The following is a 25,753-nucleotide window of genomic DNA, read 5'->3' as shown; positions in this document are numbered from 1 at the left end:
TGTTTATTGAAGAGTAGGGAAGAAAGGCTTATTTCAATGGATTCTCCAATGCCATTTGCTTTGTGAATGAAAGCACCCGGCCTCCTCGAGCCTTGGAGGGAACCGCCTGCTCCTCGGATCAGCGCCTGCCCACTGCTCACAGCAGACTCCAGGGGCCTCCCTCCTGCCTCCGGTCAAACCGGGCAGACTGTTCCCCTGCTTGGCAAGTCCCCTCCAAACCTGCTCCCCAACTGAAGAATAAAATGATTATGGGACATTGGAGAAGTCAGGGGTGCCAGTTATCAATTTATTATCTCTCCGTTTACAATCCGCCCCGCTTTGGGGTACCGGAGCGAGACCCTGTGAACACTTCCCCTTTGCCCACTGGTGGAATGGTCAGCTTGGTCAAAGAGCACTGTAGTGACCGAGCCGCAAGAGGACATGCGTGTTCTTGGTTCTGGTCCTCCAGTTCTGACTCATCGCGGACGAGCCACCGCGGTGCCCTCAGGCCATGCTCTCCTCATTAGCAGCTGCTTCGGAGACTTTCTGGTCCCCCCACATGCTGCGGCAACTGCAGGTTGCCTTGCAGACCAGCAATGGCCCACGCCCTCTGGCAGGATTCTTCACCGGCAGGCTTCCTACTCTTGTGGTAACCACATGTTCCCAGAAGTGGCTGAGATCTCAGCCAGTCAACAGTTCCTTTATCAGCTGCTCTTCCTTGCCCTTTTGCACCTGCTACTTCTGCACCCCTAAAGTCCTCTTATACCCTTTTTATAATCATCAACTACTGCTCTAGTTAATTGATATTTTCCACTGGAATAACCAGTGTGGCTTTTAGGTCATTATTTCATGGGTACAAAAGACAAAGTATGTCTAGTCTACCCACCGGTTATCCAGAGACATGAAGAGCACTCAGATTTCAGCCCATGGAACCCTGCGTCTACCGTACAGAGATTAAGGTGTCTCTTGCTTGGCCATGTTTTATTTGGACATTGGGTAAGACTGCCCGGATTCCCACCAAAGAACCTAAGAAATGCGGCTCTGAAGTAGTCACATGACTCAAAAGGCAGATGTCCACCTCTGTCAGAGAAGGGGCTGGGGAAAAATAGAAGGGCTGTCCTGAGCTGCTTCCTGAGTTTCAGGCTGACTTCCCAAGCTTTGTTTTTTCTGGCCGCAGGTTCCAGGAATTAACTCATTCAATTTCCCAGTTAAGAAAGGCTTGCCTTCCACTTTACCACTTAGGTTCCTCTTCCTCAAAAATGGCAGGGGAGAGGAGTTTTCTCTCACTCTATTGCCCTTTATGCCCAGAAGGACATTTGATGTTAGCCAAAAGGCTGAGTAGCGATACCAGAAGGACAGAGAGATCTTGAAGAATTCCACGGTTATGCTCTCTGTGGAAAAAGTGGTAACGGAAAGGACACTGTATATGTGAGAATGCTACCAGACCTTCATAGTCTGCTTCCAACTTGGATCCCAGGACATGGGTACATGGGTTGGTTTGGTCCTAAAGACATGCTTTTTCTGCTAGAACACATAGCCTCCAAACCCAGACCACAGCACGAGAAGATGTGGCTTTCTCCTTTTGCTCCACTGGCTTCAATGGCCTGAGGAAGTGGAAAGGGCCACTTTGCAGTGCCTAAGAGCACGACTCTCAAACCTTACTTTTAAGACAGATCAACAAAGGTACAAGTCTTAAACTCTGAGTCTGAGGGTTGGGATGGAGTGAGAGTAAGACAACATTCACCAAGGGCAACAGGGCTTCTCATGGGCTTACGAAAGTTGGCAAAGCAGGACACTGTCGTGCTTTTCTACTCTCCATGAAGTCAACTGTCTGGGCCTTTTCCCACTCAGAAGCTGCTTACCCAGGAGTGTGAAGGCTTGTCGTGTCTTCTCAAAGTCCTCAGCATCATCTATACCTTCAATGCGTGTGTTTCCTCCCTGCGAGGTATAGAAGAAGTCCTCTGCGCACGCTGTGGGAAGCGAGGAGGAAAGGCATCAGGCATTGGAGAGAAGCTCCATCCCGGTTTACCCACAGATCACGACGCATGAGGATTTCTACTCATCCCAGACCAAAATTTTATTCCCAGCTGGATGTGCAACCCTTATAAATTATCTTTACTGACAGCAGCAAATGGAGAGAAAACTGGATAAGGAGACACAGAGCATTACACTACGCTGACAGAATACATTGCTGTGTTTGTATAAAACCAGTATGTGAAAAACACGTGAACGTAAAAAGTCATAAGTGGTTCAGTTTACATGATTCACCACAGACTTGCCTTTAAAAAAGGATGTGAGGGGCACCTGGGTGGCACAGTCAGTTAAGCATCTGACTCTCGGTTTCAGCTCAGGTCATGATCTTGGGGTCCTGGGATCGAGCCCCATGTTGGGCTCTGTGCTCAGTGTGGAGTCTGCTTGAGATTCCTTCTCTGCCCCTGCACGCACTCTATCTCTAAAGTAAATAAATCTTAAAAAAAAAAAGATCTAATATACAGTGAGATGTACACCTACCCTAGAATCACAGACTTCCATAACTGTTGATAAGCTTAGTATGACAACCTCATTTGACAAAGGAGAGGCACTGATGTGCCCAAGGTAACATGGTTTTTTGTTCATTTGTTTTACCAAGTTAGGGCACCCCTGAGTTCCTCAGGCACATGAACAGATGCAAGTTGAGACCCTCAAATGTTTGTTCTCACCTCCAGCTCAATTCCTCTCAGTCAGGCCTCTGATAATAGCTTGGGGGACAACTGGTTAGGAGGGGCCCCGGTTCTACCTTAGAATTCAGAGCCAACCTTAGCAGAGGGCAACAACGCACCAAGACCCGGGTAGCATCCACGCGACAGGCTTGGAGGTCGGCATTCAGGGCAACAAGTGCACCTAATCAAAATTCTCCCCCCTCCCGAAAATAACATTTTCCCCAAATACAGTACCTTTGTGTAATACAACCCCGCCCAGTGTTTAGAATTTCTAAATGTATGTTTGATTTTGACAAGACACCAAAGCTGGACACTGATGTTCTTCTTCTCCTGTAAAGACTAGTAAAATTATTTCCCCTTGTGTGCATGTGGTAAAACACGTCAGTTCAACATGCTTAGATACAGTTTCATTGCAATGTCCAGTCTTCCTTCAACACCTTGATCTGCCCCTGTGACCCCTCACGAACTTCTCGAGTCTCCTTCCTTGCTCCACTCCGACTACCGCTGCCCATGTCTGACGTCCAGCATACATCTGTTGTCCGCGGACTGTTGCCAAAGACTAAACCCGTCTTCCTGCTCCTTCAAACCCACTTTCACACTGCTGGTAACTCTGATCACACTGCACCCCCATTTAAAGCCTTTTAGAGACCCCCTCCCGCCCCAGTAGCCTCAAGACAGAGGTCAAAGACCCTCAAAGAACCTCCTGGGCCCTTTGTGAAGCAGCCACACCCCTTGCCCCTCCAGACTCAGGGCTGGGCCTTCCTTCCCCATCTCATCCCTGATCCACCCATTTCCTTACCGTCATTCCTCAGCTCTACCCCCCCCCCCCCCACCCCGCAATCCAGGCCCACAGAGGCCCCGCCTACCTCTCCTTTCTGGTCTCTTCCATCTCCCACCTTGCATCCTCTGCTCCAAGCCACACTCCTCCTGTAAGTGCACACTGCCAGGCCCAGCTAGGAAGTGGCCCAACTCAGACCCAAACCCTGCCTCACACAACCCGAGCTAGACCATCAGGCTACACTGCCCACAGGCATGGAGAGCAGGATACCAGCCGTAGCTTATGAGGGAAGGCTTCCCGGAGGAGGAACCCAAACCCTGAGGACTAGAGGCACTTGAGCAGGGAGAGGAAGGACTTCAGCCCCAGGCTCGCAGACAGCCACAGCAAAGGCAAATGGTTATGAAGGAAGTCACGCAGGTCTCTGTGGAAGATGCTATGTTCAGCTCTTTTATATAGAACCCTCCCCCACCCCCACCCCACGAGCTCTGGCACAGAAGAGTTTCAAAGGCTTAAGAAAAGCATTTTTCCTTTTCACTCACCTTTCAAAGTATTTCCTTCAATGATTTTTGCAGGGTCCACATGAAGATGACTGAATTTATTTATTCCTATTTTTCAGCTAGGCAAACTGAGGAACTAGGCTTTGAAGGGATTACCCAGGCTTTCCCAGACTTTGGCCAGCCTGGGAGCCCATTACTTGATCACCCTATTGTGGAGATGTTGTTTATGACATGGTTTTGCCATAAACACAACCTAACTCGTTATCAGAAGCTCTCAGCTGACACACCAGAAAAATACACAAGGCACCAGACCTCCCTGTTGGAGGAGAGGCGGCATTTTCAGCGTCTACCAAGACCCCTTCATTGTCAACAGCCAGGGCCCTCCTGCCTGATGTTCTGAGTCAGACTGACCACCCATCTTCCCCACTGCTAGTTCCCAAATTTGGGCCCCACAGGGGAACTTCCTCCAGCTGGGGCCCACCCGGGTCAGTCACAGCTTCACTTTACTAAATGATCTGAATCCAGTCGAGATCATCATCTCCTTTCAGGTGTGCAATCAGCTCTGTCACCATCACACTCCAGGCCCTAGTGAGAGACATCCCAGCAGGAGACAGTCCTCAGCCATCAGCTTAGCTGCCCTGGATCCTGGCTCTACTTTCCAGCCCATGAAGCCAGCACTGCCTGTCCCATCCCGGAGCAACATCTCTTGTCCTCCAGTTTGGGTCTCCCTTTTTCACATTTCCAAGGAGATATATGCCACAAAGTCCCCTAGTAACTGGCTCGCCAGATAGATCCTGAACAGGGTACAGATCAGACCGTGTACAGCCCACAGAAGAGGTATGAGCCCAGTGCTTAGAGCAGGGGACCATCGGGAGGCTTTGCTCCAACTGTGCAAAGCAGGAGAGGCTGTTCAGACTGTCAACACACCCATGGAAGTGAAAAATAATTTATTCCTTATTACCTGAAGGCTGTATTTAAGGAACTAAAAGCCCATTACACCTCTTTTTACCATTATTTATTCACACTTCGACCAATGATTCGCGGGAGTATTGTTGTTGTCGTTTTTTAAATCTCATCCTGAGGTCATTTTAATGCAACAGACCAGCACCAACAGGGCAGAGGGAAGTGCGGATGGCTGGAAGTGTGGATGGAGTGTTTCTCCACTCTCAATTGCACAAAGCCCTCACTGGCTAAGGGGTCTTGCCGAGACTTCTGCACACTTGAGGAGCATGTTCTAGGTGAAGACAAGGGGGGAGGAGGCAAGGCAGTCTACCCACTGGCTAGTCCTTCATTTACTTCCTGTTTCCAACCACCCAACCAGGGTTATTGTGGAACTGTCAGGCTTCAGTGCTCACAGCCAATGCACCCACGAGGCCAAACACGGCCTAACCCTGAGCACAAGAGCTCATCAATGCCTCTGTGCTTTCTAAGATGTTCTTGAAGGGACAGTGCAAGAAATTGATCAGATCGGGTAGTTTTCAAGTGCTCCAGCTGGGGGCCCAAGGAGTCTGACATCCTGTTGCAATATAGAATAAGGAAAAGCCACCCCCCCCCTTTTTTTTTTAAACTTCAATGCACTTACGTAAGTGCGCACACACACACACACAAAAAAATTAGGATTTCCCCGCCCCATACCCTCAAAGTTACATTTGGGATAAAATGGTCCAAATTCAAAGGCTCTTGCCAGTACTTGTTCATTTTTCTACAAAAATGACATTTGAAAAAATTTTCATCCCCTACAGGCTGGCCCTGAAAAGTCTAGCTGGGCCCATGTCCCCAGCTCTGGGAAGGAAAGAGGAGGATGGCAAAGGCCCTTAGCGTGGCCTGCATTCCTGGTCACTTGTGGCCATAAACCAACTTCCGAGCCCAAGGTGCCAGCTCAGAGAGGGACACATCAAACGAGGCTTGTACCCGTCACTCCCGAGGTGTTTACAGCTTCACCGGGGGAGATGCTGGCTTGCAAACACCGAATAGAGTACAGCAGAAAAACAGCATAATATGCCCTCCCGGGCTTCCTCCTCGGGTTCTCAATTTACTTCCCCTGGGAACCTTCGGACCCGCCTCAGCCACGCTTCACTCCGCGTACTCCGATCCCCTTGTACTGTAACGGACTGCAAGCAAGGCAAGGGCAGCCCCCGCAACGGCTATGTGCAGCGCTAGGTCCCCGGCGCCCAACACCGCCTGTGCAGGGCTCGGTGAACGAGCCAAGGACCCAGTGCTAAACTGCAGGACCCAGGCACCAAATGCGGCAGGAATTCATAAGCGAGTAAAACAGAGAGTTAGGAGGCCAGACTGAGGTGTGGACTACCAGGTGCGTGTCAGCTACAACGAACACAAGCTGGTGCCATCAGAGGTCCATGTGGTGCTGGGCCCTGAACCCAGCTGGCAGTTGGGTCATGGGCAGCCTCGGCAGTCGGTTTCTCTCGCAGATGCACAAGGACCCACCAACCGCTGTCTAGACACCCAGCTCTTCACACCATCTGCTAGTACTGAACCTCCCCAACCCCCCCTAAAATCCAGACAACAGGCCAGAGATAGGACGCTTGGCAAACACAGGATGCGACGGGGCCCCCCAGGCTTGTGACATCACACACCTCAGTCGGGAGAGGGCTCTGAGGACTCAGGGCCAGGAGTCCATCAACATTCCTTACCAAGTCGCAGCGCATGGAAGTGGGGAGGCCCCGGGCTGCAAGGAAAGGCCCTCCATCAGTAGTCTGAAGACCTAAAGCCTGCTCGCTCCTCTTGCTTGGCCCTGGCTCCACGTCAACAGCCTCCACGCAAAGGACCCTTGCCGAAGCCCTCAGCCAACAGCATTAGCAGACACGAGTTGGGGGGGGGGGGTTAGACCCACTGGAAGGCTTTCTTGTTATCTGACAGCTGCAACCGGTGACTTGGTTGAGCGGCACTTCTGGTCTCTCCATCCCCCCCCACCGCCCACGTGCGCCACTGGGCTGCCACAGTGCCCCACCTGCTCCAGAGAAATCAGAATGCCCTGGGGCCTAAAGCTCCCTCCGGACCATCCAACTTCATCCTGCCCCAGCCTCTCCCTCCCTCCTTTCCTTCAGCTCCATCTTTAAGTAGGACTTAAAACTCACGGGCCACAACGACATGACGTGCATTAGCTAAATCTCTAGATCCTCATGGTGGGGACATACTGTTTACGCTGTCCAAAGTGGAATCATTTTTCAAAATAACTCCTGGAAATTCTTGTGTGCTCTGCGAAATACTATTCTACCCCATGCCTCTTCCCCCCCTCAAACGGATTTCTGTGGCAGGCAGCCTGGGGACAATTAGCCCGAGTTTATGGATTGGGTACGGATGCTCAAGGAGGTCTGGGGTAGGGTGGGGACATGCCCACATCGGAGGCAGAGCTGGGACAAGACCCCAGTTTGCATACTTAGTGCGAGCTCTTTGAATTCTGGAAGACTGCCGGCAGCACAGAGCTGGTAGAAGATGTGGTAATTCCTCTCATCGTCTGCCTGGAGGAGGAAACAAGTTGAACAGTTTTAAGGCAGTGACCCCTGCAATCATCCCCTCACTCGCTCTCATCCCAGAGTCCTGTGGGTGACACAGGTCAAGACTTGTGCTCACGTCTTCCCTCACGGCTCTACCACCTGCAACTCCCACCTCCAGATGTTCCATTCACGGTTATGTGCCTTCTTCGAGCCTGAGGACTTTTACCTCTCGCCTATTTTCTTTTTCTCCCAGACAGAGGATCGCCTCTCCTCCACAAGTGGTGGGTTGGCCAACCAACACACACTTCAGATCTCCGTGCTGCCCGGCTCAGGTTGCACAGACTGTGACTTGCCTGTGGTAGGCTCCCTTTCTCCTCTGGGAGGCTTGCACCTAGTCAGAGCTCTGCCCTTGCCCATCACGTCAGGCTGGGGCAGTCACTAAAGGTCCTAGACAGAGGCAGGACTTATGGCAGACATTCGGGCTACACCTGCCTTACACTGGCAGAGCGGTGGTGTTGGGGGGTGGGGGGTCAGGAGGCCTGAGCAAAGGAAGAGGAAAGGCTCGAGGGGTGTTCAGAGAAGACTCTGGCCAGAGCCACAAGCAGCTGTGACCTGCACCCAGCACAGCGGGCTGTTTCCTTTGCTGCCAGGATATAAGGATGTGGGGCTGTCAAAACAATTTGGGAGGTGGGGAGAAAGTCTGAACAGAAAAAGGGAAAAACTAAAAAAGCTGGCTAAAAAATCCATTAGAGGGCTGTTAAGCATCAGCACGCTGATGGGCATCTCTGAGAAGCAGCCGAGGCTGTTCTGGATGTCCCCTTTGAAGGCAGCTGCGTGCCAGGGTGGGAAGGACGTGCGCCATCTCAGGTCAGGGAGGGGACACTGAAAGGGGGCTGGGGGAGGACTGTTTTCAGGCTAAGCAGATGGCCAAGTAGTGTGTTTTGTGTTTTTTGTTTAAATATAACCTACAAAGTGAGAAGGTTCCTGGGGAAGCTGAAGCCCAGAACATTCCCCTAATCCTAAGACTCTCAAATCCAAGAGGAACAGGACTATCTTCTTCTTCCCTGGATCTCTGGTTTGAGCACGGGGCTAGTACATAACAGGCATTCATTAGGTTTGTTGATTGAATCTAAAAACACCACCCACCTGGGAAGATTTCTCGGGTCTAATGCCCATAGCATTCACACGAATACTTTTTGACGTAAGGAAAGAAAGCCAAAAGAACAAGTGTATCCAAAAGATGAGATGCTCTCCGGGCACAGGGAGTGGGTCAGGGAGCAAGTGAGCATCACTCGTGGGGGAAAAAGTACAAAAGGGCCCAACTTGTACCGCTCACCTGAAAGACCACTCTGGACTTCTCCAGCAGGTAGGTCCTCATGTTGGCCCCAATGATGTGGTACTGCTTATCAAAGCCAATCTGAATATACTTTCCAAATCGGCTGCTGTTGTCATTGCGAGTGGTTTTGGCATTTCCGATGGCCTGCACAGAACACACAAGAGGTATGCAAAACCAGGAAAGCTTTCTTGAGTTCTAGATGGTATGTGTGTGGTAGCAGCCCCATGTCCCCTCTCCTCTTCCTTACAGAACCTCCCCCGCTGTTGGGATGGCAATGAGCAGAGCTAAAAATAAAACCTCATTTCGTGCCTCCTTTGCTCCTAAGGATGGCCAGTGAGAGTAAGGAGTTGACTGGGGGACTCTTTCCAGATCCTTCCTGGAATGCGTGTGGTGATGGCTACAGCTGTAGCAGTCACCTTGGGACCATGAAGGAAAGGTCTGGAGAATCACAGAGCTCACCACTCTGACACACTTGAGCTACTAAACCAACGCCAGTATCTGAGAGCTCTGAACTTTCAGTGAGAAAAGCAAACATTCCTGTGCTTTGATCAGATCTCCACGACTAAACAGTCAAATGTCATTCCCATCTGATAAATGGTATTTCTGAGAAAGAGACCAAAGATCAATACCAACCCCTCTACACCTCATCACTAGATCCTATCAGGAAGACCTCACCCTCTGGATACCATTTCTCATGCAGCTGTAGGGGCACAGTTCAAAACACCCGATGAGAATTTAAAAGTGAGGGACTAAATGGCCTGGGATGATTATTCACTTTCTATAAAGCATCACATTGCTAATGGATCGGTAATGAATATATTAGTATTTTAATCCCTTTTACATTTTTTTTTTTGGTTGCTAAAACACTTGAAAAAGTCTACTATACATTTTCAGTGGTCTACGAAATTTGAGGGACAAAGAGGTTGAAAGAAAATCCAAAATCCAGACTGACCCCCCACCCCTTCTCAGCCACATCCAAGCCACGGAGCTTCTAATGTCCCAAAACTACGTAAAGCTCAGCTGGCATCTGTTATTAACAAGGCAAACAAGGCAGCTAAAAGCAAATCCCTACTGTTTAAAAGGTCACAATAACAAATACTCATGAAAATGTCCCACTCCTATTTTTGAGAGGAGGCAGGTGAGGCCTTGAGTCATGCAAGCGTTCACTCACAGAAACCTAAGCCTAGCTCTGCACTACAGAAGCTCTTCAGTCCGGGATCGCCTGCGTTCTACACGTCCACTCCCCATCGAAGTCCACCCGCTGGGATGTCCCAAATGGGTGCCAAAAATCCAACCTTAATTTAATCAAGCTTCTGAATTTTACTGCCCTTTTACAGGAAACAGAGGACAAAGGAACATGTTCTCAACATTGTGAAGATGCAATCAGCAAAGTCCAGTTTGTGGAACATTCTCAAAGACCATCTAGTTTCAACAAATACACTTCAATGTATTTTCAATGTACATTTCAAAATACTCAAATTCCATAATTCGTAAAATGGCAACAAGAGCCTTTGCCATACCTGACACCACTCCTTGTGATGGCTTAGGGGAAAGCTTGCCCCAGGTCTAAAGATCACAGTTGAAAGGTCTCTCCTCCTTACCTCACTAGGCTGGTTTGAGAAGTGACAGATCTAGAAGTACTTTAAAAGTATGTAATGGCACCCACAAAGAAAAGAGGTTATTACTACTCAACCCATCAACTCTACCCTAGGACTCCCAACTCCTGTGTGTAAAGGACTCACGTGCAATTCTTCATCTTTTAAACACTTGCTAATTTTTTTTCTGGTTACCCATGGACTCAGGAAACGTTTTGATGAGTTATTATAGATGAGAAAAGAAAAACAGGTTTTAACCTTCACTGGGTCCCACAGATCAAGAAAAAAAGCAGAAATGATGCAAGTGGTTACAACGTGGAAAACGAGCAAATGCTATGAACAGGAAATTCACAGCAGAAACTCATATGACCAATAAGCGTTAAGAAAAGATAACCTCAGTGGACATCAGAGAACCACAGACTAAAATGGCAGTCCAGAGGGGCTGTAACTAAGAACTCGGACACTACAAAATGAGGAGGATATGAGGATAAAGAAACTCTCCTATGTTGCTGGCTCAAATGGGAACCAGAACCACCATTCTGAAAAGTCACTGGACCTATCTAGTAACACTGAATACACATGCACCTAACGGTTCAGCAACTCTACTTCTAGACATTACCTGGAAAAATACGTAAGTGTAGGCGTGAGTAAGCACAAGACTGTTTGGTGCAGGTTGTATTTAGCAATAAAAAAAGAAATCCATCCTAAATGCCCACCAGTAGGGAAACGGATAAAGTGTAGTGTACTCACACAATGGGATACTATAAAGCTGGTATAAGTAAACTAGAACATGATTCGTGGGTAAGTTTAAAAGATGTTGAGTCAAAGAGTTGCAAAATGACAAAATATGCTACCATTCACAGAGGACATAAGAGAACCACCTTCTTTGTTGTTTATGCATATGCAAATACGTAGGAAGATCAAATGGGCCGGAATAATTTCAGTATAATTAGGAGTATACAACAGTGAGGGACATATCAATACGTGGAAGCACAGAGCAGGACAATTAGCCCTGCCGAGCACAACAGGGATGGCTTGAAGGAGCATAAACTGACAAGGGTCTTAAAGGCTGAGTAGAGTTTTGCTAGTGAGGAGGGGGAGGGGTTCTAGTTATGGACATGGCCGGGGTCAAGGGACAGGACACGTGAGTGTGTGGAGTGGCCAGAGTGTGCTGGCACACGAGACAAGAGATGGGCTGAGTTACTCTGGGCACAGACTCTTGTATGAATAGGTTAATAGTTGCAGGCCTTGTTTCTTTAGCTTAAAAGGAAAAAAGTTAAATACCCCAAATTACATAGTAACCGGTCTCAGTTTAGATTGCTTTTGCCCACTGTACCTCCAGTCTCCCCTATCTCCCAGGATGGGGGCAGTCTCTAGCTCCCGGACTTGTGTGCTGCAGACTCTGGGCACCCCAAGAAGCCCTGTGACCCATCTGGCCCAGACTTGGTTCTGCCCCTCCTCTAACAGTCTCTTGATTACCAATATCCTTTAATCAGTGCAGACTTGTGAACAAATCACCCCCAGGATGCTGGCAAGCTCTTATGCAGAACAGGGTCAGACAGCTCTGGTGCTGAGAATAAATCATCCCAATCCACCCTCAAGTCACCTTTAATTCAAACCACTGTCACTTAGCGCAGGTCGCTGGGGATTCCACTGCCTCGGACCATCCTCGACTCTGTCTCCCCAGGAGGTGGCCACAGAAATAATGAGATGGTGCAGGAGCAGAGCTGACTGCTTGGTTGGGAGGTGCCATTCTGCGCCGGGACAGAGGCAGAGTTATCAGGAATTGGTTGGCCCCGATGAAGATGGGCCGTGTGTTGCCTCTGACCCTCTGAGGAACCACAAAGCTGGCAGGGCTTCCTGACACAAGGGCCCACCTGGACTCTTGTGAACAGTCAGGCGTTAGCAGTGCAGAAGCTGCTCTTTCTCGGCCCAGCAACACTTCCTAACTTGCCCAGAGTCCTTCCTGGTTACGATTCTTCCTTTCCATATTTCTCTCCAAGATTTCGCTCAAATAGAACACTTAAAAACTCGAGGGACAGTCTCCATGATGACCAAATTCTGTCAGTTGACAGAATGAGCCCTAGGGAATTACCCATATTATTTCCAAAGTAGCAATGTGCACAAGGTAGAAATTGAATATCGTGAGTCCAAACCACTGCACCATTTATTTACGTGACATCACACATTGAGGAGGCTGCTCCGAGTACACACTCCTCCTTTAGACCTTAGCAACTGAACCACATCTCATGGGTTTCTCGGTGTGCATGGTGCTCTCCCATTTCTCCCATGCCAAAGTACTCTGAATCCCCAGCAGTGCACCAGCCCATTGAGGACATGAGAGATATTGACAATGTTAGGTTATTTTAGACCACTATCATTTAAAAACCATTCCCCAGTCAGGGACTCGGATGCTTGCATGCCATTGTTCAGTGGCATTATTCATACTAGCCAAGAGGAAACCCAAGTAGTTCATCAACAGTGGGATGGATTAACAAAATGTGGTATTATCCAAACAATATCATCCAACCATAAAAAGGAAGAGGGTACTCCTCCATTCTACAACACGGATGAACTTCGAAAACACTAAGTGAAGTCAGTCAGACACAAAAGAACAAATACTGTATGATTCCACTTATATGAGGTGCCTAGAACAGGCAAATTCATGGAGACAGAAAGTAGCAAAGAGGTTACGAGGGTCTGGTGAGGAAGAATAGGGAGTTATTCTTTAATGCGTACAGTCTGGGATGATTAAAGAGTTCTGGAAATGGATGGTGGTGATGGTTGCCTAACACTGAATGTCCTTAATACCCTTCAATTGTTCATTTAAAATACTGAAAATGGTAAATTTTATGTATGTTTAACAATTAAATCAATTAAAAAGTCTTCCTATGTCTCGTACATGTTTAATAATGGGGTGATCTACCTTCATTAAATTCTCACCTTAACTAAAATTACTTTGTCCAGGCACCAGAGATGTAACAGATTTCTTCCCTTATCTGTTTTGCCCAGAAAAATTACCTCCTCTACTTCTAAAAGAGGTAGCACTCTGGGTCTTTGAAACCTTATTACCTTAAAAATGAACTGGGTCTTTGAAACCTTATTACCTTAAAAATGAACTGAGTTTTGAAACTCAGGGGCAAAGGAGAGGCTGAAAGCCTGGTTTCACTCCCATTCGAGATGAAACATGATGCTAATCATAGAGTACAATCTTAGTGCCTCGATTTAGGTGCACAGATGGTCCCGGGTAGGCCAGGCCATAGTCCACCATCACATTCTGAATCGAGGCCATGGCCAGGCCCCCACCTTGGGTTTAGAATACATGCTATGAACAAACGGGCCACTAACTAGTTGCAGGTCTGACAATATTAATATGTTTGCAGCCAATAAGGCAGTTCATAAAAGAGCTCAATGATACGGAGACAAGGCTTATTACTATTATATTCAGTGAAAAAACTATAAGGAAACATACTTAATGTGGAGGAATTATCAGCAGGCTGTAGAAAGGCAAATTTGGGGGCCCCCTACCCAGACCTTCTGGATCAGCAACTCTGGAGGGGTAGGGTCCAGCAATCTGGGTTAAACAGGCCCACCAGGTGACTCTGATGCACTCAAGTTTAAGAACCATTGTAAGAGAATGAAAGTCTTTTTGTTCATATCTTTTTGGTAAAAATTCCTCCAACTGTACGGCCCATTTTCCAATCCACGTAAGAACAAGTATGGAAACTTGCTTTTGTTGAACTGTTAATATGTTATGTCCTGTTAGTCAACAGAGAATCAAAGTTCTCCAGATAATCCAACTGTGTAGGCAGATTATACCCACAAAAGCAATGAATTCCTATGAACTGAGACTCAGTATTCAGTCGTGCAATGTGGTAAGGGGGGGGCGGGGAGGGGATCTAGGAAGGTCCAGGCAGGTTCTTGTTTCCCCCAGCTCCAAAACAATCTGAGAGATTAACCACCTCGGTGACTTGGGTCTTAATCGATGCAGCTCAAGGCATTGCAGAGAAATCTGATACTATCTTGGCAGCTTTTGGCCTCAACTCAATTTCTTCTTCCTAAAACCAAGGAGCTGCCCTGGGCTGGTGGGTGTCTGATTCCCACCAGACTGTAACCCAGACGATAATCAAGAGCCTCTACTTCAGAGGCAGGCAATCAAAGCTGGCCCAGGGACTGCACACCCATTTAGATCTACTTTATCAGAATTAAGTGTTTACGGAGGAAAGAGAGAGAAAGAGAGAAATAGAGTTCTGACCCTAAAACATGGGGAGTTACAGCAAGACTGAAGTTTTAGGAAGTCTCTCTGGCCCTGTACCTGTACTGACTGAGCTGAGGCTGGGGAGTCGAGGTACAGACGGAATGCCCTGGCCAGTTCATGCCATCGCAGGTAACTGCTTCCTGACAAGCAACAGATTGTGTTATCACAGAGCTTTTGGCTCTACCTTCCCCCCTCCCCATAAAATAAAATGTTCAGCTCTACCTATTCTCCCTCGCCCATGCACATTGCCTTCCTGATGCAGCAGGCCCTCAAAGCCCCGGACGGTTTGGGCGAAGTGCGGATTTGCTGACACATGATGGCAGCAGGGGAGGGAAGAGCAGCAGAAGTGGAGGCAGAATGGAGGATGCTCACTAGAGCATTCAGCAGAGTCCAGGGATAAGGACGGCATGAAGAGGACACTCCACTCGGTACTGGGGCCCTGAAGGATGCTTCCAGGTGAGATTACTCCCAAACCTGTGGTCTTAGGGGCACCTTTGGCATTTCTTCCTTACCAGGAGACAAGGGGCTCTGCAAGAAAGGCATGAATGTGCTTCCAGGGACTCTAGTGAGCAACCGCACGAGGCTGGCCAGCCAGCAGTCTGGCTGCCAGAGGAAGGAACTCTAGCCAGAAAGGCCAAGTGTGTTTGGAAGGCTTTACCTCCATGATGGGACTGGACGCCAGGACCTTCTCTTCGATGTTGGTGTCACTGGCTGAGCCACTCACTGTGGCAAAATAGCGCATGGCATACTTGGCTGACACGGTCTTGCCGGCTCCAGATTCCCCGCTGACGATGATGGACTGGTTCTTCTCATCTCTGGAAGGGAAAAAGCTCTGGTCAGTGGCTGGCCGTGGAAAGGCTCTGTTGCCTCCCAGGGACTCTGTTGACAAAGCCCTGAGCTCGATCAAGGTCATCTCATCTTCTTTGAAGGATAAATATGAGGAACAGTGTTAAGATAGTCTGCTCTCCCTCCCATGCTTGCGTAAAAGCCACGAGCAGGAGAAAGGAGAGTTCAGAAAAGGGCTTACCAACAGCACACACCCTTCCTAAGGGCCCTCAGGAAGGGAGATGTGGCCAGTTGGTCATGATTACACATCCTCCCTGGATGCAGCATTCCCCAACCTGTTTCTCTATGTACGTGTATATATACACATATACATCCTGAGATTTTACATATATGCCCTTTCAGGGGCATATTCTCACCTTTGATTCTGTGGCACGCCCATCTTGTACCACTGCGTGAGTTACAATTTTTCAAAAACAAGGATCTTTTCCTCTCGTGTTTGAGCCTAGTGTGCCACTAGAGTTTTGAATTTCTTGTTCATATATGTCATAAAAGGCATGCTATTAACCACCAGGCTGATCTTGCTTCATTTATCAGAACAGCTATCAATTGCAGTAAGAGGGATTTCAGTAAGACTAAACTGAAGGCCGAAAGAAGATACTCGAGACCAGATAAAAATGCATCTGTATTTATCCCTTTAGAATAGATAGCAGAATGACAGACAGGTAATGCAGAGAGCAGCCTATCAGATCTCTAAGGAACATGCACGTTCAAGCACAAGGCACGAACAAATGTGTGGGCCACAGATTTGGCAAATGAATTGCTTGTAAGGGCTATAGTCGGCTACATCCAGCTCGCAGATCCACGGCCGGGACGGCAGGCACTCTGCTCTCAATCTCCAGTCCCTCTAACAGTGCATGGCACAAAATGCATGCTCCTAGGGATTAACTGGAAACCCCCCTTCCTAGGAGCGTGGAAGTGGGTTTATAACACAGACCTCCTGGCATCGGCCCACTACCTACACCAGTTCCTGGGGCTTCCTGGGCAGAGCAGGCCACGGCAGAATGAACAGGGAAGCCACCGCAGGCTGCCTGCCCCACCTTGCTAATTATCCACACAGGTAGACTGTGGCTTTCTCAGCACAGGAGTACGAATGCTGGCCTTGCTTCTGATCTGGTCCGACAGCCACGAAGTACGGAAGCAGAGTGATGACACCGATGTCAACTAGTTAAGGACTAGAAAGATAGGAGAGATCTGGGCTGGGGCTGGGAGCACTGGGCAGACTCCGCTGTGGTAGCTGGGCTGAGGAAACCCGAACCGAGAGCCACTGTTCAAGGTCAGCAAAGGGCGATGGGGTCTCAGCTCACACAAACTGACACTGCTGACACTTTGTCGTCATGTAAGCCAGCTGTCATCAGATGGGGAGGGATGGGAGTAAATACAGGTGTCTAGTGCAATACCGTTGAGAAAATGGGGGGGAAAAAAAAAGCCAATGGATCATCCAAATTGGCTCTACAACCAATTACCTGAGAACATATGCAAACCCTACCTAGTATTTGGAGAAATAAGAAGTAGCTTGCTGAGATCCCTTGTAGTTCTAGAAGCCTGTGGATGATGCTTGTATTTCCCAGGTTCACTCAGTTTAATTTTATAGGACATCCACCAGACCCCAGGGACAATGACAGGTGCACCTCTCCTCCCAATACTTCATTATCAACTCCCTAGAAAATGGCTCAGAAGCACAACCCTCCCGGATGATTAAGAGTATAACCGGCTGGACCTCTAGCCCTGGACCGTGAACCTCTGAAACAGACCCGAGCTTGACGCCAGCTTCACAACACGCCCCCTTAACCGCAGGAACTGAATTGCAGGAGCCACACCCCCAGGCCTGACGTTTTGCCTCAGGTCCCCACATTCGACCTACAATAATCAACTGATAAGCACAGGATGCGTCTGAGCCTTACTCCTCAACAGAGGGTCACATGGAAAGGAGAGACAGAGACTGTCCGAAGAACTCAAGAAGCCTCCTTGGGAGTAAACATAAGGATGCTAGGGGAGTGTGACCCAGAGCAGCAGGGGCGGGGGGCGGGGGGCAGGGGTAAGCGCTGCCTGGCTCCCTGTGGCAACAGCACATACATGCCAAACTGAACTGCAAGGAGACAGAGAACACAGTACGGTCGGCACAAGAAGGTACAGACCCATGACACGTGCCACTTTCCAGCCGCAGCGTCAAGATGGGAACCGCCCTGTGCATCAGTGGGAAATGACTGCAGGGTCAGGCACTGGGCTCAGGAAAGAGAGCAGCTCCTGCAAGAGGCAGAGAAGCCTGAGGAGCAAGCAGGCTATTCCAAAGTCAGTCATCAGGAATTCAAGAAGTGGGGCTGGCTTACATGACAACAAAGTGTCAGGAACTCAAGCGATGGAATCAAGGTGGGGAAACAAGAGGCTCTTGAGCGTGGGGAAGGGCGGGCAATGGCCAGCAGGGCAAACTGCTGCCTTATTTGATGGATATTAGATGTGATACTGACATGTAGACTCAAGTCAGGTACATTCACCTCTTCTTAGACCAACAAGCACCTTTTGACACCTTCCCTAACTTAGACCATTCTCAAATATTTTTAATTGGAGATTTTTATGTAGCTCCCCTGCACTTCTGCATACACCGGCCCCTCCCATCCCTAATTAATTGCCTGGCTAGGTGCACAACAGGTACACACATACACTATTTGGTCACAGCCCATAAGCTGGCCTTAGGGATGATGGACAACAGCCCTCTCTTGTTCTATGTATATTAGCTTTGCTTCCAACTCAAACAACTGGCAACCAGAATACGGGCATTAGAAACAAACTTGAATCTCATTTGCAGTAATTAGCTAGCTGACTTTGGACAAGGTCATTCACCAATTTGACCCTTGGTCATCCCAGCCCAGTCCCTCATGACTAGGAGGCCCACCTCCTGCTTGTCTTCGTGGCCGCCTTGAGGTAGGTACCCAGGTCTCTGATGCATCCCCACACTCCTGCCCAATTGTGCAAAGCACAGTTCTCAGGTTTCTCCCAATCAGAACAGCAAACTGCTCACTGCTCGTTGAACCAAGTCTGAACGCCTTAGTTGAGCATTTGAAACCCTCTACAACACATGCCCCCAACACTAAAACCCTTCACAAGTGTGGCAGACCAGTGCTACAGACAAAACACTGGGCTTTTAGTCTAAGGACCTGGCCTGAGCCCTGGTTCTGCCACTAGTGGGCTCTTTGTAAACCTTCACACCACGTTGCAGAGCATATACCCATCTCCCTGATTTGCTGCAAGAGATGAGCTCTACACTCTGTGTGGGATGATGGGAGTTCAGCCAAACTGGACTACCAGTCTCTAAAACCACACCCTTTCCCAGCCCTGCCATGTGTGGTTTTCCTTTACCTGACCTCACCTTCACCATGGACTTTCTCTCCATGCAAAGCCCGCTCCATCCTGCCTCAGGTGGCCCAGCAGGCTATTATTTCCCCATCTTCTAAAGCCCACATCATTGGCTTTGTACCACTTTTAAGACACTGTCACATTCCCCCTTATATTGATATCAGTCCTATCATTTTACCTGTGTGACTTTAGGTCATTTCTTTCCTCCGGGCTTCTGTCTCTTTACCTCTAGAGGACAGGCTGTGACTTGGGACTCCCCGAAGGATCTCCTCCGTCTCTGACACTGGAGGATTCTACCACCAAAATCCTAATAGGAAGTGTGGGTGGGGGAAAGCTCCATTTCAAATTCTGGTTATTTAGGGCTGGTTTGGGGTTAGAAGTTTTTAAGTATGGAATTCTACCCAATATCCTTCAAAAACATAACTCATATATAGCTCCATCCATTCAGCCCAATTATAGGCAGGACTTAGCTGGCAACTTGGGTCAATTTGCTTTTCAATGAATTATTTTCTCTTAAGTCCAGTGGAATTCCCTTTAGAAAAAGAGAACAACGGCCAAGGGCTTTCATATCCAGCTGTTATTCAGGTCCAGGCTGTCTTTAGGGAAGTATGCAATAGCCCCAACAGGAAAAGTCACTCAAAGGCCTGTGCCTCAGACAAGAGCACAGCATCCTAAGGCACCTAGCCACCCTCCAGCATCCAAGCAGAACAGTGACAACCAATTGACAACCAACCAACCCCCCCCACCACACACACACAGCTGCTCCCCCATTTCACACTGGATCCTCTTCTTTGATACCTGAGAGGCAGAACTATTACTAAACCACCTCTTGCAAACATTTCCCACCAAACCACTGCAGGGCTTTCAGCTCCCTGAGCAAGGTCGATCTCCACCCCCTCCCCATTTTGGAGGGGGCCCCCCCCCGGGAAGTGCAGTGGAGGCAGATGGCTGTTAAGGCACCTGAGGTTGCTCCACTAAAGGAAAGCCCTGCTGATCAGCCGGACACTATAGGAACTTTAAGAAATGCTGAAATGTTGTCTTGTTTGGGTTTCCTGTGGAGAATGATTGGTCACCTGTGGCCTCCCAATCAACAACATGTACACAGAATGCTCAGGGAGACGCTGTTCCAGCTGACTCTGATGGAGAGAACCCCGGAAGAGCTCCAGAGCAACCATCCCAGCTGGGACAGGCAATGCCAAGTGCCGCACCCGTGGTCCTATGTGGCACCTCTGTCCTCATACGTGGCCCCGTGTTCTAGCAGCCACAGTCCACCCACACTAGTCACTGAATTGAGAACCCATGGAGGGCAGACACTCACTTTAACCTTGAATCCCTGGGGCTCCTGGCACCAAAGCCTCTCTGTCCACGCCCCCCCCCCACTGTGCCTTCTCCATCTAAGTGGCACTAGCCCCCACTCCCCGACGATAGCCACAAACCTAGGAATCATTGTCCCTACTTCCAAGCTCCACATTAGCAAGTCCTACTGCGTTATCTCCCAATGCAGTCTGTCCCCTTCTCTGTACATCTCAGTCCTGGACATCACCACCTCGGACATGCGTGACAAGGGCAGCCTTCTGACGTCCACTCCCACCTCCCTTAGCACACCCTCCTCACGTGGCCTCCTGTATGCGAATACTGGATCACATTTCTCCCCGGCTTTCAGCCCTCCGGTGGTCCTCTCTGCCCTCTGAGAGCCCAGCTCTCCTGCACTTAAGGCCCAGTTTTTCACCGTCACTCTTCCCTTTGTTTGCTACATTCCAGCCACACAGGGCTTCTTTACCCCCTCCTACTTTATAGTTGCCTGAAGCTTTTCTAGCTCAAACTTTTTTTCTTTTATTTGATCTCACAACTCTTCTTAATGCCTGGTACTCAATCACACTCTGCCTTTGGCAGCTCTTGCATTACTGCTTTTCAGTGCAATTATTATTTACATCATGCTCAGATGGCATGCAAAACTGTTAGCCATGCACCCCATGCTTAGGATTCATAAGACTACTGGGTGCCAGTCTTCCCATATTAAAGAAGATAAAGCTAAAGTTTAGAGAAGCCAAGACATATGCCCAGAGTTCTCAGCTAGTGACACACCAAGCCCAAACTCAAACACAGGCTTCCACCTGTCTGCCCAATTTCCCAATGGGCTGTGCTGGGACAGGACTACCATTACACTCCTTGTGTAAGAAAGCATCCCTTAATGAATGTCCCCCCTGGAACAAATCTAGCCTTCATATAAGAAATGAGACGTGAATCAGGCAACCTTAGCACTAGTTGGCTTATGACTTCAGCTGAAACATGGCTTCTTCAGAAGCTCTATCCCTGACCGCCTTGCCTTCACAGCATTCGCTATACAATTTACTAACGGTTTACTCGCTCTCACCCTGGTCTCTCCCACCAGAACTCAAGTCCCACGATGGCTGACCTCAGATGCAGGGGCCTGGATGGGCAGGCCAGCAGCTGGACTGTGTGAAGACCAGAGCCCCAGCAAGGACCATCACATATAGTGGTCCATACAGGCTGTGCTCAGCAGCTGGTGCCCCCTAGAGTTGTGATTTACTGCCCACAAAACCAGATTTGGTGGTCTCTGCCCTGTGTTCAGCCCTCCATGCTCGTTCATGGGAGGGGGACTGTGGGAGACGGAGTCTCAGGTTCAACTACTGGCCTGACTCAGGCTTTCTGAGAGAAAAGGAAGAGGTGGGAGCAGCATCTGCTAAAGCACCCCCCCACCCCGCCGCCTCCCCAGACACAGTGCCATTGCCCAACAGGAGGAGGGGAAGCCTGGCTAAGGCCCAGTAGGAAGGACACCCTGTCTCTGAACACATCATTAAGCCCCTCCATCGTTTCCTCCTCTAATGACAAATCATCCAAAAATTTGGGTGTCAGTAGAATGTATTCTGTTCACTAATGGGATCATCAATCTACTGTGTCTTGCCTGTCTGTTGGGTCTCCATATTTTCAACACCCTCATCACCACACAGATTATCTACTACAGTTTAAAAAAAAACTACACTATAGGGGTGCTTGGGTGGCTCAGTCGTTAAGCAGCTTCCTTTGGCTCAGGTCATGATCTCAGGGTCCTGGGATGGAGCCCCGCACTGGGCTCCCTACTCTGCGAGGAAGCCTGCTTCTCTCTCGCTCTCCCCCACTCCCCCTGCTTGTGTTCCCTCTTCTCTGTCAAATAAATAAAATCTTAAAAAAAATAAACTAGAGAATGGGGAGTCAACAAATTTGTAATTAATTTTTGTTTGGGGCACCTGGGTGGTTCAGTCAGTTAAGTGTCTGTTGATTTGGGCTCAGGTCATGATCTCAGGGTTGTGGGATCGAGGCCCACATCAGGCTCTGCACTCAGCACAGAGTCTGCTTGAGATTCTCTCCCTCTGTTCCTCTCCTCTGCTCATGTGCATGTGCTCTAAAATAAATAAAAATCTTAAATTTTTTGTTCAAAGATATTTGTGTCAGTTCCATTACAGATAATTGGGAAACAGGCTAAGAAAATTCAAATGAACCTTAGAAGCAATGCGGACTAAAAAAGTGACAATAGTAACACGGTTTACTGTCTTTAAGAGCTCAAATACAAAGAAACCGTACAATGTTTAGTGCTACACACACACAACTCCATTAAAACAAAATGATATCAAAACCCTAGAGTGAAGAAGTTAGGTGAAGTCAGGTGGACAGAATCAGGTTGGGGCAACCAAACTGGGTTCTGTGTGGAGCTGAGAGTAAGGCTGGGGGGACAGAGGTTTGGGTGGAGGTTAAGTGAGGCAGGAAGGATACAGAAAATTAGTGGGGCAGATTCGGACTCAAAACAGAGCCACACAATTCCTCTGAGTCCGCGATTAAGGGCTTCCTCCCGAGGTGGGGGCAGTGGAGAGAACACTCTGCTGTGACAAGAGGCTGGCCCAAAAAGCTCCAAGCAAGAGATTCTATGACCCCTCTATAGGCCCAAGGCACCCCTGGTTTCTAGAGGGAGGGGGGTGGACGAGCATCCCTGGGTACCTCTGCCATCAGGCACGGATTTCTTATGCCACCACACCCTCCCCCTCTAGAAGGTAGGGCTGCGTGCTCAGGTGCCATCTACAGCTCAAGCCAAGTCATTCAGGAAGGCCGTCATAAATATTCACGAGAAACTGCTTAGTTCGTATTTAGCAGTTAAAGTTCTAAGTGTCTCCTTGGAAAGATGAAATCGAACCTTCTGACAGTGTAGGAGAAGTACTTAGCGCATTTAATATCCTAATATCCCTTCCCCACTCCAGTTTCACAGCGGCTGGTGGAGCGCCGAGTTCTGTTTATAAGCCTCCGAGGTGTAGCAGGATATCGGCAGGAGCAAAATGAATCTGTCCCTTCCACTTACGGGCTGTTCCCGAGAGAGGGGCAGCTCCTCTCGTATGTGACAGGAACACAGAAAGAACCTCAGGGAGCGTAACCAAGCCCAGCCCTCACCAGCAGATAAGCAGGTGCAGAGGGAGACTGAAGACAGGCGAGGGGCTCCTCAGTGCAAGTGGGAATGTGCCCACTTCTTTGCTCTTAAGATAAAGAGCTGGAAGAGGATCCCTAAGACCTGCTGCTACTCCTGCACTCAGAGCTGGGCCGTGTGATGCATTCTGTATTAACCACAGTTACCTACTGATGTCAAACATTTTGGAACTCGGAAACCCTGGGGCTTAGGGGAGGATGAGCACCAGAAGCAGAGGTTTTTCTACGATTTTATACTTTATAAACTTGTTCTGGTTAAATGGTGTCATTAGCTGGGGTGAACTACAACACACACATGGTTGTACCCTCTAGTGCCAAGTAAGCATCCCTTTTCAAACTATTTCATTTAGTTCTGGAAACTTGTTTCTCAGGGAACAAACACATTCTAGTAAATTCAGCTACATGGTTTTTCATGAGTCCAGATGGCCCCTGAAGCAAGGTGCGCGTGGGTACCCCAGTCTAAAGCCCGTTCTCTTCCTCTGTCCCGCACACCCCCTCTGCCAAGCTACGAGTAAGATACAAGGTCTTTGACTTTATATAGATACTGCTCTATTCATTCATCTTTTAGATTTAGGGCACCTGTGGAGGCCCATTTCAGCATCTCCCCTCACTTCTCTGGGCAGCCTCTAAGGCGATCTCTTCCCTGGTGACACTAACTGGCACATGGACATGGCTCCCAACCCACGTGGCTCCTGAGAGGTTCGAGTCCCACGTGTCCAAACCAGGGCTCTCCAGCTCCCCACCCTGCTCCCAGCATGGATGGTCTGGCGCTCCATGCGGCAACGAGCAGGGACCTTAGCAGTGGCCCTTGACTCCTTTCCCTCCTTTACCCCATCAGGCAAAGTTGGCTGTACTGCCTTCTTTCTCTAATTTAGACCCAGATCCTATTCCTCATCCCTCCTCTCCTGGATGCCCCCAGAGCACCCTAGCTGGTCATCTTGTGCTAATTCTGTTGCCTACTCGATCCATTCACCCCTCATTGCTGCTGGAATGCTCTAAGAAACTCATTCAAATGTGCCCAGGCCCTGCTCAGCACGGCTGCAGGAGACACTGTGGCCTGAAGGATGCAGCCCGCGTCTTCAGCATTCCAGGCCCTTCGTGATCTGTTCCCAGAACCCAATCCAGGCAGAGGCTCCAGGCAGAGGCGCCAGGCTGTGCAGAAGGTGGGAAGGCACAGTGTTCAGGGAAGAGGTGAAGTTTAGGACAATCAGATCCCAACAGGCAAGTCATGGTCTTTGGCGACATTTTGCAAAGAACCAGCATTTGTTCACTAACCCTGACCATGTTAGAAACAGCAGCAGAGATTATGAAACGACCTCAGCTGGATCCCACATCAAACCAATTGGGTCACCATCTACGGCGGTGGGGCCTGGGTATTTTGATTCCACACGTGATTCTCTTTTTTGCTACATTAGTCCTGCTAAGGTTAAGAACCACTGCTATACACTCGACAGCTTAATTAAATGGGTCACCATATAAATATGTTCAGGTACTGGCAGCAACTCTAATACCCTGTAACTTACTTCTATCAATATCAGCCTAATACAGTGTAACACTAAACTTAAAACAAAGATTAGCTTTAAGAGGCTTAACAGAGTCCTTAAACATCCTTCCTGGGGGCAGACCATGGAAGCCTTTACATTTAATTCCAGTACTCTGGCAAACGGCTTATGGTAAGTCACCCAGAAACCAAAGCAGCGTCTCCTCATTAACTGGAGTTACGTTGTTGACACCCACAGTTAAAATCACGGCACAGAGTAGTCAGCTCTGCATGTTAGAAACATACAAAGCACCTGCTGGTGCCTGCTGATGCCTGCAGTTGGGAAGAGTAAACAGTTCCCATACCACCACCTACGTCAGGGGTACTTGACCCGGGGTCCGCTGCGTAGAATTCGAAGACCCATGAACTTCGATGCACTAAAAACCATACCTTCAGTTTTATTGAATTCTAAGAACTTTGACATTTCCTTCAGTTGAGAATAGAGCAAAACAGCGTTAGCAGACCCTGTGGCTTTGAGAACCTATCACAGCTGCGGCAGCTCAATTTTTACACCCATCGCTGCAACGGTCGTTATTAGATCTGCCACGAACATTGATAAACAATCCTTCATGTCTGCTATATCAATTCCCCAAAATATTTTGATACCTTTCAAGATAATCTTTCTTCTGTAATTGTATATATTACATTTGATACATTTAAATGCGTTGTGTATATTACATTTGATACATTTAAATGCGTTATGTGTATATTACATTTGATACATTTAAATGCGTTACGTGGAAAAAAGGTTTAGAACACCTGATCATCTTTTCCATCTTTTTTTTTTTCTGTGCCCAATTGCAAAACCAGGCCTCTTTACACAGCACTAGCGACACAATCTTTAAGGAGACCATGTTTACATTTCATTAGACCCTCTATTTCCCAAAGGCCGGTCACAAACACCATTATCTGTACCGGTATGAAGCGGGGTGGGGGGCAGATTTCAGAG

At 48.6% G+C, this 25,753-nt stretch overlaps 1 protein-coding gene across 1 annotated transcript in view; it reads right to left on the bottom strand.

Annotated features, from left to right (window-relative positions):
- MYO5B (myosin VB) overlaps positions 1-25,753 on the bottom strand; it is a 335,388-nt gene that overhangs the window by 127,887 nt on the left and 181,748 nt on the right. Inside the window, exons 6-9 of the mRNA XM_044920870.1 lie at positions 15,256-15,412; positions 8,745-8,888; positions 7,351-7,432; positions 1,842-1,949 (exon numbers count right to left, since the gene is read on the bottom strand). Coding sequence (XP_044776805.1) covers positions 1,842-1,949; positions 7,351-7,432; positions 8,745-8,888; positions 15,256-15,412 — 491 coding nt within the window. The remainder of the gene's footprint in view (positions 1-1,841; positions 1,950-7,350; positions 7,433-8,744; positions 8,889-15,255; positions 15,413-25,753) is intronic.

The sequence above is a fragment of the Neomonachus schauinslandi genome, chromosome 14 (assembly GCF_002201575.2).
Source record: "Neomonachus schauinslandi chromosome 14, ASM220157v2, whole genome shotgun sequence".
Classification (NCBI taxonomy): Eukaryota; Metazoa; Chordata; class Mammalia; order Carnivora; family Phocidae; genus Neomonachus; species Neomonachus schauinslandi.
This window is presented reverse-complemented; position numbering and strand designations above follow the sequence as displayed.